At 36.2% G+C, this 27,220-nt stretch overlaps 2 protein-coding genes across 2 annotated transcripts; both read right to left on the reverse strand.

The window, feature by feature from the left end:
* Positions 1–961: 961 nt before the first annotated feature.
* Positions 962–15,001, reverse strand: LOC117325665 (polycystic kidney disease protein 1-like 2). The gene is made up of 12 exons (XM_033882074.1): positions 14,579–15,001; positions 14,128–14,288; positions 12,431–12,664; positions 11,540–11,710; positions 11,279–11,439; positions 10,234–10,966; positions 9,713–9,833; positions 8,924–9,159; positions 8,505–8,679; positions 7,168–8,394; positions 6,555–6,669; positions 962–4,254 (listed from the first exon to the last, which is right to left on the reverse strand). The coding sequence occupies exons 1-12, from the start codon at positions 14,898–14,900 to the stop codon at positions 4,248–4,250; spliced, it is 3,663 nt and encodes a 1,220-aa protein (XP_033737965.1). The 5' UTR covers positions 14,901–15,001; the 3' UTR covers positions 962–4,247.
* A 125-nt stretch (positions 15,002–15,126) lies between these two features.
* LOC117329832 lies at positions 15,127–27,016 on the reverse strand. Its single transcript, XM_033888046.1, has 13 exons — positions 25,631–27,016; positions 20,451–21,124; positions 20,111–20,283; positions 19,634–19,807; positions 19,293–19,469; positions 18,644–18,765; positions 18,210–18,371; positions 17,653–17,838; positions 17,284–17,421; positions 16,885–16,999; positions 15,966–16,213; positions 15,330–15,554; positions 15,127–15,186 (listed from the first exon to the last, which is right to left on the reverse strand). Exons 1-13 carry the CDS (start codon positions 27,014–27,016, stop codon positions 15,127–15,129), a joined length of 3,840 nt encoding a protein of 1,279 aa, XP_033743937.1.
* Positions 27,017–27,220: the final 204 nt, after the last annotated feature.

Consider the following 27,220-nt stretch of genomic DNA (forward strand, 5'->3'; position numbering starts at 1 on the left):
CTCCCTCAACGTCGACATATATATAACATCATCCTCCCTCAACGTCGACATATATATAACCTTGATATGTCCATCATCCTCCCTCAACGTCGACATATATATAACCTTGATATGTCTATCATCCTCCCTCAACGTCGACACATATATGATATTTTTTTCTCACACCTCTGCATATTTAAGATACATTTGTCCAATGTGGAACACCCATGTTGGATATCTTTATCCCTCATAAGTGCACCGAGTGACCTCAGGTCCGGGACTACTTTTTAACTGTGTGTTTGTTTTTTCAAAGTGTCATTTGAACACATTTTTGATAGTGATCATTGACCTATAAATTCAGTCATATTGTTACTGTTTGTCGAAAATACCTTTTTTACAGCGTAAGATATTTTTCGTTGTGCAAGCAAGCATAAGCGGAGGAATATGACGTGATGTCAAACATCAGTCGGCAGTTTCCCGAAAGCCGATCACCTTTGACAAACGTTAATTTATACTTATTGTTATCTTGACACTTGGACAGTCAGCTTGTTTTTCAAAGGTATACCATACTTTTTTCTCATCTTTCCAAATATGTAATTGGTTTCTTGTCGGTCACCGAGAAAAAATACAAAGTTTCTATGTGTTTTCGCTATGTTGGATCGATTTCCCCATGCATTTCACGAAAAAGGTGTGAGAAAAAAAGTTCATCATATATTAGGTATGTGGGATAGGGAAATTCTACCCTCGAAGGGTAAGCCTCAGTCCGGACGACAAATTCTACACCCTCGGATAGAATTTCCCTATCCCACATTCCAACATATGATGGACTCTATTAATCATCCTCCTCAAATAACGACACAAATATAACCAAGATAATTCTAGCATCCTTCTCTATCGACCTATTCATCAATATATACATTTCTTTATATCTATAATAATCGAAACCAGTTGTAAATGCGTGCATAAAAGACAAACACAAACGTTGATGTAACAATTTATTGCATCTAAATGTAAAAATATATTGAAAAGGTAAAACAGTAAAACACATAAACGTAGTAATGATATCAAAAGAAGGATACAACAATAAAGATCAGATGTACTTGGACTGCTATGTATAGAGGAAAGGAATCTGTCACACGACAGTAAGGGGGGGGGGGGGGGGGGGGGAGACATGATCTTCCTTCACTTACATTAACGACAGCGTGGAAAAACTGTCAAGTACATGTAGCATTGAACTACATCATAGTATAATGTGCCAATTGATTTCTGAAGATTGAGACAAACCACGTGCTTGTTTTATCTCATGTAAAGCGTGAGTGGGATATCAAGTTTACTTCGTTTTGAAAGGACGGATACTACCAAATCATACAAACACGTCATAATGGTAAAAAACATAGCGGAATAAAGATTGATTACACTAACAACTGCGTTACTATTTACTGTCCACTAAACAAACATAAAGCAAACTAGTATAGGCATTGACAACTAAACTGTACACTGATATTTGTGTAGGAATGGCTATTTAATCGACGGCAAGGTTAATTGACAATCACAATAATAAAACAGCAAACAAGCAACGTACGGTATATTTCCATATTGGTGAGTGGGAAGTCTAACGGCGCATTTTTTATGATTTTTTCAACATTTTTACCAAAAGAGAAAAGATCGAAACGGTAAAGTATAAATGAAGTGAATTCCGTACACTTTTTTCAGAGATCGAGTCATTGGTAAAATAAGGTATATTTGACACGATATAGTTTCCGACGTGATCTAATGATATATATGTCTGGTGGATCTTCCATAGTTCTCAGATTTGATCTTGACGTGTGTCATCGATGAAGATGAAGTTTCATGAACTTCTGGAACTTATAGAGTTAATATAGTATTACATGCTAGCTTTCATGTTTGCATACGCTGTTGTTCATTGTTGTTGCTCATGGTCATTGCTGTTGACATTATTGTTCATTGTTGTTGTTGCTGTTGTTATTCATTGTTGCTGTTATTGTTCCTTGTTTTTGTAGGTGTTCAGTGTTGCTGTTACTGTGTTTTTGTTCATTGTTGCTGTTATTGTTCCTTGTTTTTGTAGGTCTTCATTGTTGCTGTTACTGTGTGGTTATTAATTTGTATTGCTTAGGATTGTTGTTAATATGTTATTGTTGTTGTTTTTGCTGTGTTGTTGTTTATTGTTGTTGTTGTGTTTTATTGTTTGTTGTTGTTGGTCATTGTTCTTGTTCATGGTTGTTGTTGCTCTTTCTGCTGCTGTTATTCATTTTTGCTGTTTGTTCCTTAATTTTGTTGTTGTTACTGAGTTGTTGTTAATTGTTGTTACTGTATGGTTGTTCATTGTTGTTTTTTTTAACTCTGTTGTTATTTATTGTTGTTGCTGCTGCTTTATTATTGTTTATGGTTCATTGTTGTTGTTGTTGTTGTGTTTTTATACATTATTGTTGGTATTCATGGCTGCTGTTGCTCATTGTTGCTGATGTTATTCATTTCTGATGCTGTTTTATTGTTCATTGTTGTTGGGTCTACAGTATAAATTCGTGTATCTTTTCTATCGATTTTGAGTTAAAATTACGACCTTGCTTTCATGTTGCCATTTGCTATTGTTGTTGCTGTTTTTGTTCATTGTTGATGCTGTTGCCGTGTTGTTGTTCAATGTTGTTGTTGTTGTTGCTGCCCATTGTTGTTGTTGCTCTTAAGCGTTTTTATCATTAATTGTTCATAGCTAACAAAGTGGTGAAGTATATGTATACACTATGTTGATCATGTTTATGTGTATACAATTTTATCTAGCGGCCGCGGTTAAGGTGTCCCGACACTTTATCACTAGCCCTCCACCGGTACTTCGGCTTTCCTCCACCTCCAAAACCTGGCACGTCCTTAAATGACCCTGGCTGTTAATAGGACGTTAAACAAAAACAAACAAATAATGTTTATGTCGTGTAGGTTATCAAAAGTACATTAAACAAAACTAAGTACTCTAGTAAAAACGTTTCCTCTGACAGCAGTTTTTCACGAATTCAACTTGACAAAAACATACATTATATATCATTTTTCAGCTAAAGGATGATGAATGTAAAAAAAATGATATATGTAAATGTGTATTAGAACTTACTAATTTTGAACGCCATTGGCCAGGTAGCTCAAATGGTAAGAGCGTCTTTCTAGTGTTTGGAGGACTTGGGTTCGAGTCCTGGTCTAGTCGTTGCATTCCCCCCTTACATATGACGCCCAACTAAGAACCCATCGAGTTGATAGGGTCTCATGTGTGTCTTCGGGTTCGAAGAATTTGTTTAAGGAGGGAGGAATGTAGCAGAACTGGACTGAGGTTAGTGATTTTGAGGTAGATCAAACGGTTAGAGCGTCCTGCTAGAGTTCCGAGGTCCCGGGTTCGAGTGCCGTTCAGGTCATTTTTCCTCTTCTATAACATGTGTAAATGTAGCAGGAGAGAAAAAATGCAACGACAAGACCGGGACTCGAATCCAGGACCTCCGAACTCTACACGGACGTTCTTACTATTTGAGTTACCTGGACACTCAGCTTAGACCAGTTCCGCTACATATGCAGCTCATTTTGTCGCCGACACCAAGTAACCAATGTTTTACAACCTTTCCTATAAACAAATGAGCTTCACATTAACAAAGCGTATGATCGATCGTTTTCAATGGTTATGTGTTTTCCTGTCGCCGTCCCCAACATTCGTATTGAAGGTAATAAACAATAGTAGAACATCAGTGTAAACCGCGTTGTTTCTTATGGAAATATTCGAGTCAAAAATATATGAAAATCGGCACGAAAAATTGCCATATGAAGGTCCGGAATCAATTGAAATCCGGGCAGATATATATACAGTAAATACATTCCTTTCTGGTGTTCGTGAATCAGTAATCATTGCATTATTTAGATACTTAGGACTTAAGCCATGTAAGACATGACATGTTGCAGTTTACGTTTACAAAAATATAAATATAAAACATAACAAAAAGTAAAGAGTGGACGGATTGTGCCAACTTCACATTCTCCAAAGCGACCAGGATTCAATTCTCCTGGTTTCCGTTTTCCTCTCACCATTCGGTTCAACAGAGGGTATGAAATATATGCAGATATTACTGTAAACAAAACCTCATGGATGACGCCATCGACCAACGATATGTGCTAATCTTAAAGAACACAAAATGTATCCACTTCCATTACTTCAACGTTTATATGTAGTTCATATAAACTGTCAAGACAGTTGGTACGGTTCCTTCTTCCACTGAGAATTGTTAGATTCTGGAATATAAAAAGAAGAATAAAATATAGAGTACATCTTCAAAAACAAGAATAACGATAAAATAACAAAATCATAACTCAAAACAAAGAAATAATATTAACAATAACTTGTATATCCCAAGTACCAATTTACACTGAAATGTTTGTTTTGTTACATTTACAAGTAACTTTTAATCGATAATTTCCCTTCTAAATTTTACCATTAAAATTGACATGTAGGTATCATTCATAACCATTAATCCAGTAAAATCAGATTTAATTAATTGATAAATTCCGTTATCGGAAATGATTTGAAACGCTCAGATTTTAGCATGTCAACAATTTTGAGTTGGAGAATCGTTTCAGCGTATACATATATACTTATTCTTTTAAAGTTTTATACTATTCAAAATTTACTAAACCGACTTAATTTATGAAACTCTACTGATAAATAGTAGTTTGGACAATTAGAAGATTATTTCACTTTGAGTTTCGGGAAATACATTTTGATGTTTCCCTAGTTATTCCTTTGTAGCCGCACATAAGATGCGATATTTATAATGTCTTAAAAATATTTCTATATGGTTTTGACATTTTCTACACTGACCCAAAAGGGAATATAAATTAAAGTGTACCCTGAATGTTTTTTGTTATGGTTAATAGTTGTTAGATAAAGTTGTAAGATAAAGTATTGTGAAGTAATCATGTGAAAATATATAGCATTTCCGAGATATGCGCGATTTCGTGAAATGCACACCTGTACGCGAATTTCATTCATCCTACCTATTTAGCAGTGACGTCACAAGTGTGTAATATCCATCATATTGTATATAAACAAATGAGACAGACGAAACATGAAATCAATTTTAACCGTGTTATAGAGTGTGATATCACTGTTTTCTTTACTGAAGAACTTAGTTCTTGGAATAATATTTTTGTACTAAATAATGGATTGATGATCGAAAAATTTACTCGACAATATTGCGAGGACGTTAGATCCTACTGCGATGGTGTCCCGAGCAAGACTACATGTACATCGTAGATATTTGTGTAAATAAAACGAGACAAATAACAATTATCTTTACACTTCTCACAGACGTTATCATATAAGACTACATGTTCTTGAAGTCTGGACATTAAGGTCACACATTGAAAGCGTATACGTGATGTAGAGTTACTAGAGAAACATATATTGATGTTACTTAGATGTGAACTACTATAAAAGTATACAGATGAATTTTGATTATATAGTGGTAGACTGTCATGTCAGTACAAAAACCTGTGTATTAATTACGATAGGTACGGTTAATTATTTTGACACGCCTCTGTGACCCCGGTTTGACTGTCACTGGCCTTTAAGGTGTTGACTACCCTGTCATTTTTACTTGATCAGTTATCGAATGGGACTCGAAGTTGAACTCGCTTTTTTAATTTTCAATTTTCAACAAACGATCGCGAGGTGAAATCCAGATCTGAGTAGATGAGTCGGAACAGGATGTCACAAATCGTATAACATCGTTTAGCATCTTAAGTATGATTGTTATTTTGAAATACATGTAACTGTAGACAAATCTAAGAAGGTCAATTCCTATGTGTATCTGACATGATTGATGCGATGATTTAAATCATGGGCTCAGATATCGATATATTCGTGCACATCAATCCATATCCTTGTAAAATCACCATAATAGCTACCAGGATAATATCTATCGGTGTTGTTTTGTGTAAGAGAGTTTAATATATTATGATATAGATCGACTACGCAAATGTAGCAATATCTGATAATTATTTTGATGTTCAAGGCCTAATTAGCAGGTCTACGTGTCAAACATACTGGAGTCGTGCTGCCAAAATATAAACTTTTTGCACAAAATTGTTCAAAATACTGTAACTATGTTCTGAGTAAACACAAAGTAACTTCAGTCATTGTCAACTATAAGTATTCAAACTGAAACAACAGAAAACTGTTGTGACATCACAGCCCGAAATCTATATATAGGTACACCCCCATTGTTGCCTGGCTATTGATCGACTGGTAAAAACAGTAAGTCTTGACGACTTATATCTCGGTACAAAAAGGCGGTTTTCGATGAAGTTTTCGATAGCTTCTAATGATAAAGCTAACAAAATAAGTTAAAATTCAGAAATAATTCAGGGCATAATAAAATAACTTATAGGTTATAAGTTATATTGATATTACATTGATTTTCTTAAGTTAATGATTTTGTATTTAGATTAAATATTCTCATAATAACCAAAGACTCCGATATTTGATATATGTTGATATGTGGTGTTATGTTTTGTCATTATTTTATACTCACTTAGTCATGAACGGATCTCTTTCCTTTTCCGGAAGCTTTTTCATAATATCATGGAGGTTCAGGCGCAAATCTGACAACAACTCAATTGGTTTTTGTTTGCCGTGTCCAATATCATCTGTTGAAGAATAAGAAATATATATAAAAAAAAAACATTTGGATTATGCTCATTCGAAAAAGATATTACAAATAGCGTGAGTTTAACATTACATCAAATGCAATAGAAATACTAGAATGTTCCAAGAAGCATTCAGAGAGGGTATGATAAGTAGGTAGTTAACGCATACAAGCTATGTCAAACACATAGCCTTTCTGCTTTACATACACCCAGGTAATTTCACTGGCCGCCTTCAGGGATTCAGAAGTGATTTCCCGGGTAGACTTTCAATTCAATCTCTAACATGGAATGATTTAAACATTAGGTGACGGTTGTCTACCTTTCCCCTTACATTTATCGGGTGTGTATATCATTCCAATTGAAATGACCGACTACAACGTGCCAAATAGTCACGCCGTAATATTTTAGTTTCTGAACATAATTTTGAGTACGTGTATCATGATAACCTATAAAAATAATATCGATATCAAGACAAGAACAGCTTTGAAACGAGCTTACTTTTCAGTTGTTTTTCTTGTTGTTTCTTTTTACTGCTACTGAAGAATTTCTTAATCTGTTCGATGATAAAAGCAACAAGTTCTTCGGAGCGGTCGTTCTTCGTCTGTGCATGTACCACTGCAATACTGTCACACAATATGGCAAGGAACATAGTCAACAGCACGTAGACTATCAGTAGGATGTACGTGAAGAAGTAGAACTGGGCCATTATCGGATCCTGTTCGTTTAACTCCGTAAATTTACTTTTGCCTATCATGCTTATGAAGAGAGTTCCCATCGTATCAAATATGTTCCAATAGGCCTTGATATTTCTCCCAAATACAAGATAGCCTAACATACAATAACCCATGAATATATAAAAGAACATTATCCCAAACCAGAAGAGGTCTCTAGCGCAATTGTCCACCACTCGGAACACTTCTCCAATTCTTTTATCGTAGCCAAGTACCCCGACTACTCGAATAGTTGAGAGGAATACAAGACATGAAAGCACAAGTACAAAAATGAGATCCCAAAAGGCAAGATGTTGGAAATTTACAAAGTTCTTCGGGTCATCTTTGAATTTGCCCAATGTTTCATTTGATAAGATAAATCTTCCAAAGTACATAGCGACGCCAATACAACCTCCAACAATACAAAAAAAGTCTACAACATTCCACGCATTCGCAAAGTAGTTTCCTTTTGTTTTCACCATTCCGTAGACTACCTTTAATATCATCCCCAGTAGAAATACGAGAAACATGACCTCACAGAAGATGATGTAGACGCCTGTATTACCATGGTGCTGGTAGATTCTCATGGGGTATATGGTGCTCATGGTAGTGACGCCACCTGTTTCTGGGAATTCAGCCATTAACATGACGTACGTAAACAAGTTCAGGTTGGCTGAGTACAAGGTGAATTCTAGGAACACTGCTCTCGTTTGCCTGTCGAACCACAGGAACTTGTTGAGCTCATTAAGGGTTCTGTTGGAGAAGTCCCAATTGACGTCCAGCTCCGTAATGTAGCCTCCCCCGCTATACGTTGTGTAGTAGCCAGTTACAGGTATTCCCCATATAGAAGAAGCACTGGTGTGTTTCCATCCGTTGTAAGAGAACGAGTAGGCTTCCTTTTCTACATCACAGGGCAGGGGTTTCCAGTGAAAACAGAAATCCTTCGACTCTTCGCTTGTGAATGAATATTCTGGGAACGTTTTTATTCTACCAAAGAATGGATAATCTGCCTCCTCTGAAAATCAACGTAACTTGAGTTAAAAGACTGTAGTGTATATTTAATATGTGGAAAAATATTAGTGACGCATATGAAATAAGGCTTGCATTGGTACAATGATAACGTACCTTCAACGACGCGGACCTGACGGAGACGCGGCGGTCCTACCCGGAAGTTGGTGAGGTCAGCGTAGTACTGCCGCCATCGCCAATGCATCTTTTCGCCGTTATATTCATACTCTGGAAACAGAGCTGGAAATGCTGTCAACTTCAACCAGTCGATAAAGTTGACTGTTGTCTTAATCTGGATTGAGAAATAGTAAAAGGTATAAATAATGTTAAAAATGAATTTGTAATTCATTTTTTCATTCTGCAGTACTATTAATGTTTTTAAACAAACATGCCGATGTAAATTGAATATAATATTCTATCAAATTAAAACGGTTTAATCTTAATCTTAAACATAACCCTAAGAGGACAGACATTTTAAACAGTTGGACAGATACAAACTTTATTATGTTTTAAAGAGACGAACTTCGATAACTTACAGCAGGAAAAGTAGGCTTGTTGTTTTGAGGGTAAATGAAATGTTTGGATATTATATCGTGCACGCGAAACGATCTGTCGTCACGGTTACTGAAGCTGATGCTATAAATAATCCACAGAAATAGGATCGTCACGATGCATTCCTTCACCGCACGCGCCATCATGATTTCTCGCTGTCTCTCCTTTCTCGCTTCCTGAATTGTCTCCGTCGTGAAAAAGCGTGCTGGCATTTTTATATCTGAAACGGTTTAGATAATCATGTTTGATTATGGAATATACATATCCAGATAAATATCCAGTAATCATTTTTATATACAAATTAGCATCCTTATAATACACATGTTAAATAAATACACGATTACTAATTCTGTGATGTTTTCACATAATTTTATTATGACTTAACGAAGTTCAAATTGCTTTGTGGCATTGAATGCACATTTCAAAGAGGCTTGTAATGAACCTGTTTTATTGCTGTTCAAAGATTTGGTATTCCACAAATATTTTCAATGAATCTTGCTTCTGTGATAAAATTAAAGTTACAGTCATTTTTCATTTTTGTTTTTGTATCCAGATGCTTATTAAGGCAAAGTTACGTATAAGAAATGCATATTTTTATACATGGAAGTTTCCTCTCTATAAAGATCTGTAAGATCGTCACCACATCCTTGTTTATGATTAAGGATTAAATACAGACAAATAAAATGACATATGCTGCGTTCATGTATAATTCATATAGATTAAAACAAATAGGCAGATGTTTAACATGTTTAAAATTGTCCAACAGACATTACCAGTGGGACAGCTAAATCGCTGACGGTAGTTACGTAAGATCAAGTTCCGATCTAATGGTGAGGGCTTAAACTTGTCCAGTTGAGTGAAGATGAATGCAAAAAAAGCTGCCATCAAGATGACCTGTGATCAGAAAGTGCATTGAATTAGGATAATTCAAGTGTATTCTTACAGAACAGTAAAATAGGCAATTCAACAATCTATAACCGATCAACTGACAGGTATCCTTATCACACTCAGATATAAAGAGAATAATAAGAAAATATTTACTCTTTACTCGTAACGGCAGTTTTGCTATGGAATTGATACCAATAGCAACCGATGATTAACGAAGAGCTGAAATATATCCAGAAGTTATTATTTTATTATCTCTGTAAGGGTATGGAAAAATGAATACCCTCCTATTTAAGAATAAGAGATTATTAGGGAGCTGAAAAAAGAAACTTTTTTTTTGTAAATTGAGAACTATTATTTCAAACTTTTATATATATTTTTTTCCTCACACCGCTATTAGCATAGTTACCTTGACTGGGTCCAAAATGGCTGACGCCTCAAAGAATGATAAGACAAATTGGGTTAACCACATTTCTGACTTCTGCTTCCCCCACTCCATGCTATACAGCATGAGAAAAAACATAACGGTTGAAGTCCCCGCTAGTGACAGGAACCATGCAATATAGGCACACCAGAAAGGCAGGATGGTTCCATCTGCCTTTATGATACCTTTTGCGACCAGCGTCTTCTCTAGCTCCTTGCTTTCCTTGAGCATCTTTTCCGCGATGGAGTCTATAGCGGGTATGGCATACTTTAGAGACGGATCCTGAAGGTTTTGGTTGATAACTCTTGGCTTTGACTTCCGAAACATTAGAACAACCAAAAATACTGTGGGTGTTGAAATAAGTGCTGATATCACAGATATATACACTGACTGTAGAGAAAACTTCAGAGGACCAACGCGAACCAGACTTGGGTTCTCAAACTCGTCCGCAGGGGTGAAATAGATCGCATTGGCTATCATACTCATCATGAGAAAAACCATCAAACATGTGACCCGTTGGCATCTCGTGAAATGACTGCTTGTCGGTCGGAAAAATATGGAAATCCAGATGTGATTTTCTGCAAGGTTCTCTTTGGTATTCATGAAAAACATGTTTTCGAAGGTTGTTACATTTTCTTTCCCACACACGGGAAGGACAGCGTCTATATTGTCATCTGGAGTATCCATGCACAACCATTTTCCGCACAGAAAGAAATACCTGCATAAAAAGCATGAACTTATTGTCTTTAAAATAGGCTAATCATAGCATTAAAGTTAATTGATATATGATATATATAAAAAAAAAAAAAAGGTTATAGCAGGTGTAAGGCAGTTAAGTTGCGTTCTTATAAGAGGAGACTTATACTGTTCGAAAGCCCATTATCTTAAACAATTCCTTCATATTTTCTTTTTCAAATACCTCTATGTGAACCTGGGACAGGATGATTTTATACTCTGTTTTTACTTACATTTGTTTAATATGTTGCTAAAGAATCTTTTTTCTGCAGTAATTATTTGTTGATGAACTTACTTTTGTTTGTCCTGTATATCCTCGATATCCACTCTGTTGAGATACCAAGACGCCTTTGATCCTTCTCCAGAATTATCATGCCAAATGTATACATAGTCAATTTCTCCAAGAGGATGAGGCGTTGTCATCAAGAAATGGTTGACAGTAGCTGTGCCAATTTCCTGAAGGGAGAAAAAGAACACAACGGAAAACATATAGCTGTTATTTTATTAAAAAAAAGTAATTTTGCATATATACGCTTTAGGTTAACAACACGCTTACCCTGCGGACGCCATCGAAGAGTTCCCGTACACCAGTGTCGCCTTCTGATCCAGATACTACAAAGCCTATTCTTGATTGAGTTCCGGCATCTTTTCGCATGCCCGTATAAACTGTGACCATGTAGTAATATGTATCGTCGATATTGTTGTCCATCAGCGGAGTCACGCCCCACTGTTAATAGTTACACAATAAAATAGTTATCATACATTCGCATTAAGTAATTACATTGTTTGGTTTATTGCACCATTGATTGAACTGTAGAATGTACCATTTTACACCCTACACACATATATACATAATTCCGAAACCTACATACACATACATAATACCGAAACCTACATACACATTGATAATGCTGAGCCATACATACATAACTAATGCCGAACCATACATAAACACAAGTAATGCCGAACCCTATATACATATACATTATGCTGAACCCTACACACACATAAATCATACAGGACCATATATTTACAGAAATAATACTACAAACTCCTACAAATCCTACAAACAAATAAATAGTGCCTCTATATATACATTAATAATATCGAACAAACATATACAGAAAAAAAAAACTGAAATCAGATCTTACTGTAGTAGTTATTGTTTTCATTTCGTTCTTAGCTCCACACTTCCAAATTCTCTAATAAAAAATGTCATTGATTCACATTTATTGTAATGACGTTGGTATACCTGGTAACATTTTCTACTGAATAACACATATACTCATTTATTTGCATCTTATAAGCAATAACTTGCTTAATCAGAACCTTTCAAACCGATACAATTTTTGCCTACTGATTTATTGTGCCATTGAAACAAAATACATGTTTCTTTTTGTTTTGCTGTTTACCTGATAATGGCGGAATTGAAATGATAAGCACTTACTTTGACTATGTCCTTTTTATCCTGATGCCTTGCCCAGACCATGAGGATGATGTAAGACAGCAGGATTAGAATGAGGAGCGAAAGGACTGCGGCTTGGTCTTGGGGAGAGAATTTCAGGAAGGCGGTAGAGAAATCAATCGTGTTTGGTGGAACGTAAAACGTGTTTCCAAATGTCAGGTCCTTCTCCGTATTACATGTACATTCCACCTCGTATCTGGGGGGATACCAGTCCATCTGTGTTAGGATAAAAAAAACAGTGAACAGGTGACATCTTCACTGGGTTCAACGTAGACATTAACCAACATGATGATATGTAGTGAACAGGTAACATCTTTACTGGGGTCAATGTGGACATTAACCGACCCGATGATAAAGAGTTAACAGGTAACAACGTAACTGGGATCAATGTGGACATTAACCGACCTGATGATAAACAGTGAACAGGTAACATCTTTACTGGGGTCAATGTGGACATTAACCGACCCGATGATAAACAGTGAACAGGTAACATCTTTACTGGGGTCAATGTGGACATTAACCGACCCGATGATAAACAGTGAACAGGTAACATCTTTACTGGGGTCAATGTGGACATTAACCGACCTGATGATAAATAGTTAACAGGTAACAACTTAACTAGGGTCAATATAGACATTAACCGACCCGATGATAAATAGTTAACAGGTAACATCTTCACTGGGGCCAATGTGGACATTAACCGACCCGATGATAAATAGTTAACAGGTAACATCGTAACTAGGGTCAATATAGACATTAACCGACCCAATGATAAAGAGTTTACAGGTAACAACGTAATTGGGGTCAATGTGGACATTAACCGACCCGATGATAAATAGTTAACAGGTAACATCTGTACTGGGGCCAATGTGGACATTAACCGACCCGATGATAAATAGTTAACAGGTAACATCGTAACTGGGGTCAATGTGGACATTAACCGACCCGATGATAAACAGTTAATAGGTAACATCTTTACTGGGGTCAATGTGGACATTAGCAGACCCGATGATAAACAGTGAACAGGTAACATCGTTATGAGGTCTACCACGAGTAAGTTAATTTTCAAATCTAAAAATGACACGAGCTAGTGTCTTTTCTAAATAAGAAATTTAGCAAACGAGACTTAAACATTATAACAACCGTCACTCGCTGGTAAACATGTTTATCCGATAACTAATTTACCTACAGATGTACCGGGGATCAGTTTTGGTTCGCTATGATCGAATCTCACAATTGTGTAGTCTATTTTATTATTAAATTATATTTCGTACGATTCAAGCCTTAGATCAATCCACCTTTCCACGAGGTCCCCTCTCACATAGTCATGCTAAAGTTGACCCCTGTAAATCATCAAAACCTGTCAAGGTTGATGTTAGACAGACGACAACAAAAAACCTTGTAAAAGTAGTCCATGGTCAAAGGCACGAGGTTAACCAATTAGAAATGGTGGAGATCAGAAATAACCAATCGGAGGCTTTGAGAGGTTACACACCGCGGTGTATGAATAAAAATGATAACACATTGTTACGTATTTGATCACTTGCCATATTAGTTATGGGATAAATACATGTTATACATTTTATCTAATGATAACAATCTAAAACATATGTCTATGTCGTATTTATAAATTATTTATAACATTGGATACCAAAAGTCAAAAACATATTGTAACTTACCACACACTTATTTCCGCCCCACCTCTCCTTTTTCTTGTCCCACGTCATACAGCCCGCCGTAGTGATGGTTAGGTTGTAAGGATTCATTGAGGGATCGGAGATATTGTAGGAACTACCATAGTACGGACCATTCAAAGGTGTCCATTCGTACGGCCCCATTCCTTAGAACATCACAAATTTGTATATAAACATATCAATTATTTATATCATATCGACCTTGAGATTTAAAATTCATTTATTAAAATGAAACCTTGTAGCGGTTGTTAAATTCACGACCTTTTTATGTTTCCACAGACTTCTGAAGTAATATCTATCTATCTATCTATCTATCTATCTACATCTCTCTCTCTCTCTCTCTCTCTCTACACGGAAAAGGTTTATTCAACTGGTACATTGGAATTTATTTTATGCATTTTCGTTTGAGGAACACAAATGTAAACATATCGCATACCGGGTATTGGAATAGGGCGAAGTCCGACGTATGTGATTCCGACTTTAGTGAAATGTTGAGGTGCTATACATGACATCCAGTCGCGGTCTGCGACAAGGAATGTGGTTTGATCATAAGTCAGGTGTGTTGGGTATTCCCCCTGACGGATAAACACATCATATTGTCTAACCTTCATTGGATCTTCTTGATCAATAAACACACAAACATAATCTCCTATCTTTCTGTAGATGAACTCGTGATAGAAACATCGTGATGCGTCATCCGGTGTGTAGAAAGGCATGAACGAACCGGAAACAAGCCCTGGCACAGGTTGTATGATCATTACTAACGAAATTGGAACATCCTTATCATCGCTATCTGTTAATGACAGACGATGAACATCAGATGTGACCGCAGACGCACTCACCGTATCTCCAAAAATAAACGGATTCTTTCGAAACATAGTTGTCTGTAAAATAGAAATGGAATAAATGATCAATGCGTATTTAAGATTAAAGATTTTTATGGGTGTTTTTCAAGCGATTACAGGCCAGTCATTAAGCTCATCTTCATGAGAAACAATGCCCGAACGCCACCTGTTTCTCGAGGAGCTGGGTAACAGACCTCTGCTTTCGTGACCGAGTCATTTGCCAGTTACTTCACAAATTACAAATGACCTTAGATATATAGGTGACAAAGAAGAACACAATATGCTATCAAATATATAGTTTACGAAATTGTATCTCCCTAGACGATAACCTATATTCCTTACCGTAAATTTAATGACTAAATATGGATCTCCAATGCCGTCAAGAGTGACGTTTGAATCATCTACGTCACCGATTTTAAGGTCTATGTTCATTAGGTAGTCATTGATCAGAGTCACATGAAAGTTATCATAAGGATAGTCGTCCCGACAGCCCGTACACACGGCGTTCTGTAGCATGGCAGAGATTGAATCAGCAGAAGCGATGGCCTGTCTCATCGTGACTTCAGCCTAGATATAATATTTAATAATATCATTGATTTAAAAACAAATCGGAAAGTAACGAAACAAAATTAAAAAAAACAAAACACAAAACAAAAAACAAAAAAACAACAAAAACAAACAATAAAAAGCCGGAAGTCTTTTTCAGGTTAAAACAAATAAGTACTTCATTTGACCGTGGAAAATCACGAAAAAATAGATCCCCGTGGTAAAATTGAATGTCCTATTAAAGGGAGACAACAGCTTATTAATCCATGGGGCCTGCTTAGCCGTTATAACTTACGATTAAACAGTGTAAGATAAGCCCTTTATATTCATTTCTTCAGATTTTACAGGCAATAGATAAGGAATACAGATATAATCAGGCAAGTTTAGTAGTACTGTTCTCCTGATATTTAGACAAATAAATCAAGAGATTACCAATTCCTGCTGCTGTTTAAACTTCATCTGCTGAATTCTAGCTCTCATCTTGAACAATCCAACCTTTTCTTCTGGTGTGAGATCAGATACCTCTGTCAAAGCGTATGCGTCGTCCCTGTTGACACGCGCCATAAAATCTACGTACAACCGTGCATCTGCTGTTGTCACAATCGACAGAGCCTCGTAGGTGTCTGGCAGTTCTGCTGGAACCGTCACGTCAATGAGACTGTTCACTAGTTCGAATAGTGCTGTAGTAGAACGTGATCCATGAGTAAATACAACACCACAGATGGTTTCTATTATTGAAAATGCTGCATAACGTAAATCTTTTAAGATTTTCCCCACACATGATTTCAATGATCGAGGTAGAAATCGACAAAAACATTCAGAAACATCCTATATGATAACGAAACCATAATTCCAACTAAAAATAGATCAAATAAGGGGGAAATATAAGCAGAAATATAGATCTGCAGGGATTAAAACGAATTACCAGTATAGTTAGACAATGTGCTCCAGAAGAGTACGCGCTTCATCGAAGATAACTGTCATATAAATCTAGGTAAAGCCAAGGTTAACACACAATCTCAAATGAGACTTATAGGGTGGTGACAACAGGACCACTTGGCATATCAACAAGCATCCAACACGTCTGACTTCAATTCACGCAATTCCGAAAGAAATCCTGATATCAACCATAGATCTTTACCGTGGTCTCCATCAACCTACATCTCCCGAAACCTCGTGTTGTTAATTTCTCCGTCAGTAGTAGACTTTGTCACGGAAGATGACTTAATTGACATAAATCAGTTATAATATAGAAGATACTTTAATGGCGTATCGCAAAAAGTCCTACCAGAAATGGAATCAATGTTCGAAGTACACAATGAACTTAACAGATAAATACATGGTTACTTACTATTAGCTGCTGTTTCTATATTTGGATCGGACTTTCCGAAGAAGTCATCGAGTTTGTAATCCGTGAGATTGGTGTATCCATTTGTGAGTATTGCCAAGGCGTCAGCAGCATTAATCTGCTCACAACCAACGTATGTTCTCAAATTAAGTACATTGACAATGAAAGTTTTTAAAAGAAAATAATTAAAATATGTAAATGATATATATTTCAATGCCTTCCACACACGCTATAGCTGATGATTTCTATTGTTTTCCATAAGCAATTTTTAATAATATATACAATGTATACGATCTCGTTAAAGGTACATTTTGGCAACTCAAATAACATTTAAGAAACATTGTCTCCTACACACCGAGAGTCATATATTTGAATAGGTAAAGAATTTGGTAATGTACTTACCGCAGAAGCGCTTGACGTTATCAGTGGATCCCTGATTGCATTGGTAAATGCTGCAGCAGCGGTCATTATTGTGTGGTAAGTGGTAACATTAGACTGGCCTAGGGCCGCTATCATCTCATTTGTCAGGTTATCCATGGCCTGGATACAAACAAAGGTATTTTCTCAAAGGATTGCATGAAATACAAACATGATATTAGCTCTTCCAAAGCAATTGATAGTTAGAGTCGAACGTCAAAATGTTATCTTTATATATATTACATGTCATAGTACAGTTTATAAACTAATTAATCACATGACAGCTCGTACATTCTACTTAGATTCGGTAGACCCCTTGGTTTGGTTTAAAGCCTCACTTTCAATTATACGTACAGCAACGACTGCGTTCTGGACCTTGTCCACCGGGATCTCCAGCAGGTCATCCAGCAGTTGCTGATAGGGAATCGTGTCATTACCGAACTCATTGGCATCGATCATTCCTACGCTCCATTTCATTGGCTGTTCACCAAGTTCAAAGTTGGATAGGGTCGTGTCGTTTTCGAACTTGTGGTCAATCGCCTTAATAAAATATAGATCTTGTCGTGTGTAGATTCGAAATTATATACATTCTTTCTGAATCTTAAAGTAACCTAGAAAGTTTTGCCAAGTCTAAGCAGGTTCAATTCATTAAAATGAGGAAAAAATTATGTTGCGTTTATGAGCAGGGATTGATCAATGCGTAAATATATATTGCATAAAAATGATATATGTGTACATTATATTGCATTTAGTGGAAGATAACGGTGCAATTGTGAACTATACCAATTTTCCAATGTATTTAACATGTGTACGAGGCATATGATCACAGCATACTCAGAATACTTAACGTTTGACAAAACGACGAGGACACTAGCTGACATATCTGATGCATTGTAAAGTTTACACCTTACCAACTGATTGAGGACGGATGCAATTGCTTCGGCGTATTGCATGATGATATTTCCGTCGTTAGTGTAGGTTGCCTCTACCAAGTTATCAAGGACAAAGCTCTGAGTGACATTATGGATATCCTCCGTAGACCACGTGTCGTTAATCTCAATCGGCTGTGTTACCTGTATAAATAGTGAGGTGGGTAAAAACACTATAATAATGCATGATGGGTTTGCGCACACTTTTTGAGTTACCACAAATGAAATAAAAAATTTTTTTTTTTAAGTCGACAAGGTTTTGAGAAATCAGTCTCATTATGAAGACGAAAAGGATGTTACTATAAGTTGCATAAAAGTATATGACTATCCAAACGTTTTAAGTTTTGCGAGACGTATACCAGTTATTTTTATCTCAAATTTATCAAAGTGATATATATTTATATATATGTACTAACTGTAACGGGCAAGACGATTTCGGTGTACCCATGAAATACATCTGTGATGCGTACAATGAGTTCCGTCGTATAATTATTGGCAGGATCCCCGACGTTAAGTACAGCTTTGATGACAGATTCCGCTGCCAAACAAGAATAAACTTTAACTCAAATTCAAATATTTACATATAAAATCAATTGAACTATAAAATAAACTTTCCAAATATAGCTTTTTTATTGTTAAAATCATAACGCATATCAGTGCAGGTACTTTGCGTGTTCCTAAGAAACAATTATCAGTGAATTCACATTCCAAACGAATATCTAAATCTACACAAGGTACAACGCGTATATTCTGAGTGAAATACTTTCGAAAAATCATGGTTTTTTTAAGAGGATACCATGTACGATACAGCAAGATCGAAAAGGTTGTTTTAAATTGATTTTGCATAATTACATTGTACAGGAAAGGGTTTCGAAAACATGGGATTATTACTTATCTACATCTTTTTCAAAACTGTTGCTCATGAGATTTTCTGATTTTACATTTCAAGTATATCCATTTCTATCATTATTCTCAATGCTGAGATAATACAACGTATTCAATCTGGGTTTAAATACAGGAAAAGCTAAACTGCAGGTTTTACACTGAAGAGGGCATGTTACTTACATGCCATGCCTATGACGGAGAATGCGGGCACGGTTGAATATGGTGTCATCCGCTTCTGGTAAACGTTATATTTTAGAGCCTCATTGTTATCAGCGTCTGGTGATCCCCTCTGAAGCCTCGTACCCTCGTCCAGCATTCCAAGACACTCGATGGTAAACAGAGTAACAGCAGCTTTTCCTAGAATCGACATAACAAGATTGCATTACAGTTAAAGACTCAACTTTGTATAAACAGGGGCAAATTTCAAAAGATTATTTTTAACTAGTTGTTTCTTCCCTGTTACATCGATGAGGGTACAGTATATATCAGCATACCTAAAAAGGGAATTTATTTTGACATACCTTCAGTAGGTTCTATTTCGCAGACGCCTCCATAAGGTGGAGGGTTGACAGAGGCAACATATGACGCTGTAGCAGAGTTCGGGTTATCATCCTTTGTTACCGTATTCGTGAACATCAAAACATCACCATATACAAGCGAGTCCGGTTTTATTGCCAGCGTGGGACCGTCGAGACCTGTGTAATGGAATTGATACAAATACATTAAATTTTAGGATTATCATATTGAACAGGTAACTAAAACCTTAAAAGGAGAATTAATGTTTAAATATGCATGGAGGAAATAGTAGTAGCACTGCAATAACGGGAATGGGTGTTAAAATGACGAAACCATTTCAAATGGAAACATAATGTAAAACTGGACTTATCTTAGAGTTTAGTCATCAAACCGTAGAGGCATTAATTCAATTTTTCTCCACCGAAAGTCTATCTTGTACCTAAGCAATACAATATCTAAAGAGTATACTCATAGACACTAACCTGTGTCCAGTATGGCGGCCAAATTCGGATATACTACGTACAGGCCTGTGGCCTCGTTGAAAAGCTCGATTTCCCAAACGAACGTCGTCCTTCCCAGCTCACACTCCGGACACAAACTCTCAAGGATTAGCTTGGTGTCTTGAGCGATCTTTGGCAAGCAGTTACGAAGGCAACTACCAAAAACAACAGTTCATTATCTAAAATCCATTACGATAATACTAACCTAGCTTATTTCATAGGAGCAAAAGAATAAGTAAGTTGAATTCATGTTTTATTGCTATGAGTTATGGCGAGAAAAAGATGATCAAAATTGTTCTCACTTTACCATGATTATACTTACTTGATAGATATTGTAGGCGGAGTGGATGGCATCACGTAAATGCCTTGAATTGCCTCCCCTCTCCTCGTGTCTCCACTTTTGGTTAAATCTACAGTAAATAGGTACCAGAAAGAATCGTCGACAGCCGCTGCGTCAAACGGAATAATACCATTCGTTGGCCAGCTTGGGTCAGAGCAATCAGTCCCTAAAGAATTCACATCAATACTGACATTCTGTAGCTGGAAGTTTGCAATGACTTCTGACATTTCCGCATTCGTTGAAGCTGATTTACGGCAGCCCCACTTGTACGAAAACGGGACCCACTGCATGTAGAGAAATGGATCATGCGATGCGTCTTTAGAGTTAATTTGTATGACGGCATCATTCCCAATATTTCTTGTAGATCCTCCAGCTATTCCAGCTATGAATGGCGGCAGCATAAAATTACCATAGACGTAATCGATGATATAGCCACCTTCGATGTCGGTGAGATTGAATAAAAACTGAATTTTGTACAGACCTGGAGCCATACTCATTTTGCTCCAAGTGATTGTGAGGGAGTTTGGCTGGTTATAATCCTTCTCATAGTATGTTTGTAGGACTAGGTTATTAGCGTTATCCACCTTCCAGAGCGTCCACCAGTAAAATCGCGTGCTGTTCCGACACATCTCTGTGACGTAAGCCTTGGCCGTCAGCTGTTGTAACAAAATACAAAGGTTTTAATTATTGTTTTAAAAAGCATCGCGTCGTCATCACGTAGGTATTAGGTTATGCAGAATATATATTTATATGATAAAGTAATACAACTGACGAGGGAAGACAACTTAATTACTTGTGCCCTGACCGGGCCTTGAATCCATGATCTACGGCACCCAATCGCCTAGCCAGAAATATCCACAGCTCTTAAAAAAATTTTCAATGGCGCTATGATAGTCGGCCTGGTACTCTGACATGACCATTGTGACAAGTCGTCTATTAGATGATATGAATACCTGGATTGCAATGTTTATACATACATGTACATGGATGCGAATTTTACACATAATATAGATATTCATCACAGCACAACTACGAAGGGAAATTCAAATCTTTGCCTTCGGATCAACAACACATAGTGGAAGTGATATATTGGGCTGATAATTAGATATATAACATAGTAACACAAATGACAAAGGAAGACAACTTTATGACTCATGCCCCAAGCGGGCCTCGAACTCAGAATTTCTTGTCGTACATGTAGTTGTACTGTGATTAATGTTTATGATATATGTACAATTCGCATCCATGTATGTATAACGTGGAGTTGTCAGTGAGATATCCTTCCGTATCTATATCGTGATGTTTTCATGCAATGTTTATCGTTTAGTTATTTTCTTGTGAAAACTATAATACATCGGCTTTTTGTTTCCCACATATGTTCTGTTTAATGATCCATTCTTGAGTAACCAGGAAGTTTCACGACTAGCAGTTATTCTAGACTGAGTTATTTTACCATGTGAAGTTCTTATGAAGAATTTTATAAAAAAAAAAAAAAAAAAATGACATAATATCGGAATAAATGCCAACAGAGAAGCACCAAAACATCTATGTTAATGTAGTTGTTTTGACGATGAAAGCATAACGCGAGTGATGTAGTTGACAAGGCCAAATCGAGTTTTAATGATTACAGCTGTTAGGACCGTATCAATAGGCGTTACACAGTGAGTTGTTGTTGTTGTATATGGTACTGTATAATTTTAAGTTAGTTACTTTTCAAAAGTTACAAAAATCACGAGTTTTAGCTTCGGGAAAATAACTATCGAGAGTGAAAGCATTACTATACACAAGAACAACGAGTTTGTGAGACCTGTTTCTACCACAAGAGAAAAGCTTTTCAAACTGTTTTGTGTGAACTTGTTTTCTTTTCACAATGTCATTTGAGATGTTAGGATATTAATTATGACCGTAAGTGAAAAGCTGCTAATAAAGATGCATAACAATTTCGAAAATGTGTGGAAATATCACAATTTATTACAAAACATGAAAAATAATAAGCAAGACTAATATTTTCAAAGCAGTAAATTGATAGAAAACTATATATAATATACACTGTATTTTGAAATATGACAAAAAAATAGCTGCGAACTACTTTTTGTGGCTATCATTTCCGGGACACTGTGAAGCGGCCTTCAAGCGTTAGCCAACCAAAAGCATTGAATCACGCGATTGAAAAGTAGTCCCGGTCAAAGGTCACCGTGTCAATCAATCAAAACGCATCTAGAATTTATTCCACGTATTGCATAAACTGAATGTTTTTTTCAACAGTTGTATTGAATAGTCCATACATTGTGGAGGTGAATAACATGTACGTATTGTGATAGAAGCCGCTTTATAAATGTCGAGTGGATCCTCATTGAGGTGTGCAATACCGATATTAGCATTCCGGGTGTATTAACCGGAACATGTTAAACTCTTAATGAATTAATGTGTGTATGATGCCGCCACGATGAAGAATATCTTTCCATGCGTTTTCCAAGTAACATCGGATGCAAATGAGACCAAATCACTAAAGTGAAGCAAACAATAGTTTCTGTTTAAATCAATAGGGCTCGTTCAGTAGGATAGTTTGTTGAAGTAATCAATATCTCTTTGGATTGATGCACTATTTCAAGTAAATATATGTCCATTTACATAGCCACACTGCTAAAACACAATGATTAATTGCTGTAAATATATGATGGTATATAATGATTTATTGTTAAAAATATATGGTGGTTTATAATGTATCAACTGGTAGATATAATATACCAGTACAAAAGGAACTAAAAAATTCATTTCATGTTTAAAATGTCACTGTTTCACATTTAATTTTTTTTACTACAAATATTGATGACAAATTGAATACAAAATCCAGTTTTGAAACTAACTGTTAATGTAAATTACTCTCTTAACATAACCTAGAAGAAGCAATGATGGAAAGTTATCAAATAGATACAAATATAACTCAACAATATTACAAACACACATAAGTAAAATCATTATCCCAATATATCCAAATAAGATCGTGATATCATTCTACACTATCATATCTCAATGAGATTGCGATAACATTCTACACTATGATATCTCAATGAGATCATGATAACATTCTACACTATTATATCTCAATGAGATCGTGATAATATTCTACACTATTATATCTCAATGAGATCGTGATAACATTCTACACTATTATATCCAAATGAGATCGTGATAACATTCTACACTATTATATCTAAATGAGATCGTGATACTATTCTACAATATTATATCTAAATGAGATCGTGATAACATTCTACACTATTATATCTCAATGAGATCGTGATAACATTCTACACTATTATATCTCAATGAGATCGTGATAACATTCTACACTATTATATCCAAATGAGATCGTGATAACATTCTACACTATTATATCTAAATGAGATTGTGATTACATTATACACTATTATATACCAATGCGATCATGATAACATTCTACACTAGTATATCTCAATGAGATCGTGATAACATTCTACACTTTTATATACCAATGAGATCGTGATAACATTCTACACTGTTATATATCAATGAGATCATGATAACATTCTACACTTTTATATCTCAATGAGATCGTGATAACATTCTACACTTTTATATACCAATGAGATCGTGATAACATTCTACACTATTATATACCAATGAGATCATGATAACATTCTACACTATTATATCTCAATGAGATCGTGATAACAGTCTACACTATTATATCTCAATGAGATCGGGATAACATTCTACACTGTTATATCTCAATGAGATCGTGATAACATTCTACACTATGATATCTCAATGAGATCGTGATAACAGTCTACACTATTATATCTCAATGAGATCGTCATAACATTCTACACTATGATATCTCAATGAGATTGTGATAACATTCTACACTATGATATCTCAATGAGATCGTGATATAATTCTACACTATTATATCTCAATGAGATCGTGATAACAGTCTACACTATTATATCTCAATGAGATCGTGATAACAGTCTACACTATTATATCTCAATGAGATCGGGATAACATTCTACACTGTTATATCTCAATGAGATCGTGATAACATTCTACACTATGATATCTCAATGAGATCGTGATATAATTCTACACTATTATATCTCAATGAGATCGTGATAACATTCTACACTATTATATCTCAATGAGATCGTGATAACATTCTACACTGTTATATATCAATGAGATCGTGATAACATTCTACACTTTTATATACCAATGAGATCGTGATAACATTCTACACTATCATATCTCAATGAGATCGTGATAACATTCTACACTTTTATATACTAATGAGATCGTGATAACATTCTACACTATTATATACCAATGAGATCATGATAACATTCTACACTATTATATACCAATGAGATTGTGATAACATTCTACACTATCATATCTCAATGAGATAGTGATAACATTCTACACTGTTATATTTCAATGAGATCGTGATAACATTCTACACTAGTATATCTCAATGAGATCGTGACAACATTCTACACTTTTATATTCCAATGAGATCGTGATAACATTCTACACTATTGTATACCAATGAGATCGTGATAACATTCTACACTTTTATGTACCAATGAGATCGTGATAACATTCTACACTATTGTATACCAATGAGATCGTGATAACATTCTACACTATTATATCTCAATGAGACCATGATAACATTCTACACTATTATATCTCAATGAGATCGTGATAACATTCTACACTATGATATCTCAATGAGACCATGATAACATTCTACACTATTATATCTCAATGAGATCGTGATAACATTCTACACTATTGTATACCAATGAGATCGTGATAACATTCTACACTATGATATCTCAATGAGATCGTGATAACATTCTACACTATGATATCTCAATGAGATCGTGATAACAGTCTACACTATTATATACCAATGAGATCGTGATAACATTCTACACTATTATATACCAATGAGATCGTGATAACATTCTACACTATTATATACCAATGAGATCGTGATAACATTCTACACTTTTATATCTCAATGAGATCGTGATAACATTCTACACTATTATATCTCAATGAGATCGCGATAACATTCTACACTATAAGTCACTATATTGGTGATCAGAACTTACCCTATTGATATCCGTTACGTACATCTGCACTGGTGTGTCTTTGTTTTTGTAGATCGGGCTGAAGAGTTGTCCGTCTAGGAAACAGTCGGTGTAGAGATCCATGTAACTTTCTCCCACTTGATTAGACAGTTTGTTGGAACAGTTGAAGGTTATTGTCTTGTTGCCGTCGCCAACAAAGGGATGTATGATGGTGAAGTTGACGCCGAACACCAAATCAAACGATTCCACGTATTCTGTACCGTCGATATCGAAAACACACGTGATATTCAGGAGTGGGGATACTGAAGGATCGGTCATACGGATGCTCACATTCTGCACCGATTCAGACATCGGTGCTTCCGGCAAATGTACCAATTCAAGGCCTTGAATGGGATGTTCGACATATTGTGTCCACGAAAAATTCATATGAGAACTTTCCGAAAAGACAGAGATTTCCACAAAGTATGTGCCAGTTGTGTACGTTTTTGAAGGGTCGTTGACTGTTGTGCCCTGGGTAAGCGACATCAAATTCAAGACATCCGATGTACCATCACCATATATAATTGATGCATTCAAATTCCCCATAGGAAAAAGGGCGTCAGCTGTCATATCGAACTTGATGTCGAGAGTGTCACTCGCGAAGATGACATTTACCCCGCTAGCTGTTATGTTGTTAACGGGATTTTGGACTACAACTTTGTACGTATATATTTCGCTGTCCACCATATTGGAGAATATGACGTCAAATTCAAACGTTCCTGTCGCGGTCCACGTGTAGTTCAAGCACATTTCGCGGACCTGTCCGAACTTCCTATCTACGTAGGCAATGTCCGCGAATTCAATGGCTCCTATCATATTTGATCCAGAAGTCATCGTTTCCTTGAATGTTGCAATGTCATACACATGCATGTATGGTGCGACATTCGTTGTCATGACTGGTGTAAGAATTAACTCTTCCACATCAAACACCACGTAACGCGTTTCCACATTGAGAGGATTAGACAGTGTCACTTTTATGGCGTGCTGTCCTAGTACCCCTCCGAAATCCGCCGCAGAAAACAGCCTGGTCTCACTAAATCCTGTAGAGTTTCCGGAGTATATCGGGTCACCAGTAATGGCGTTGGTTATGTTTAGAAACACGTCCGTTCCCAATTCGTACGTTACAGTCAACGTCTTCGACTCTGTTGTTGTTATCGGTACGAACATCTGTCCATTCACCAGGGCCGCCATGTTGAAAATCTTGTTCCCTACATATATTGTTGCTGAGTCGTTAAGATGGATATCTTCAGTGAGACAGTGAGACCACATTGTGTAATAACCCGCAGTGCTGTAGGCATGAGATGTACACTGGATGCTATTAAAATCAGCCTCACAATACGACCGTCCAGTTTCGTCACCGTAGTCCATTAGGCATGTTATATTGATACCCGCGTCAAATACTGGACATAGACTTGCTTCTATATCCACTCCTTTTGCTGTTGCATTAAGATCAAGGGTCGTAGGTGAAACTGATGATGCTGTCCAGACTAAAATGAGAAATTTAAACATCATGTTATTTAACGAGATGATTTTATCAACTAAATCACAGCATATTTTTGAAATATACTTTCG

This window comes from Pecten maximus, chromosome 1 (genome assembly GCF_902652985.1).
Source record: "Pecten maximus chromosome 1, xPecMax1.1, whole genome shotgun sequence".
Classification (NCBI taxonomy): Eukaryota; Metazoa; Mollusca; class Bivalvia; order Pectinida; family Pectinidae; genus Pecten; species Pecten maximus.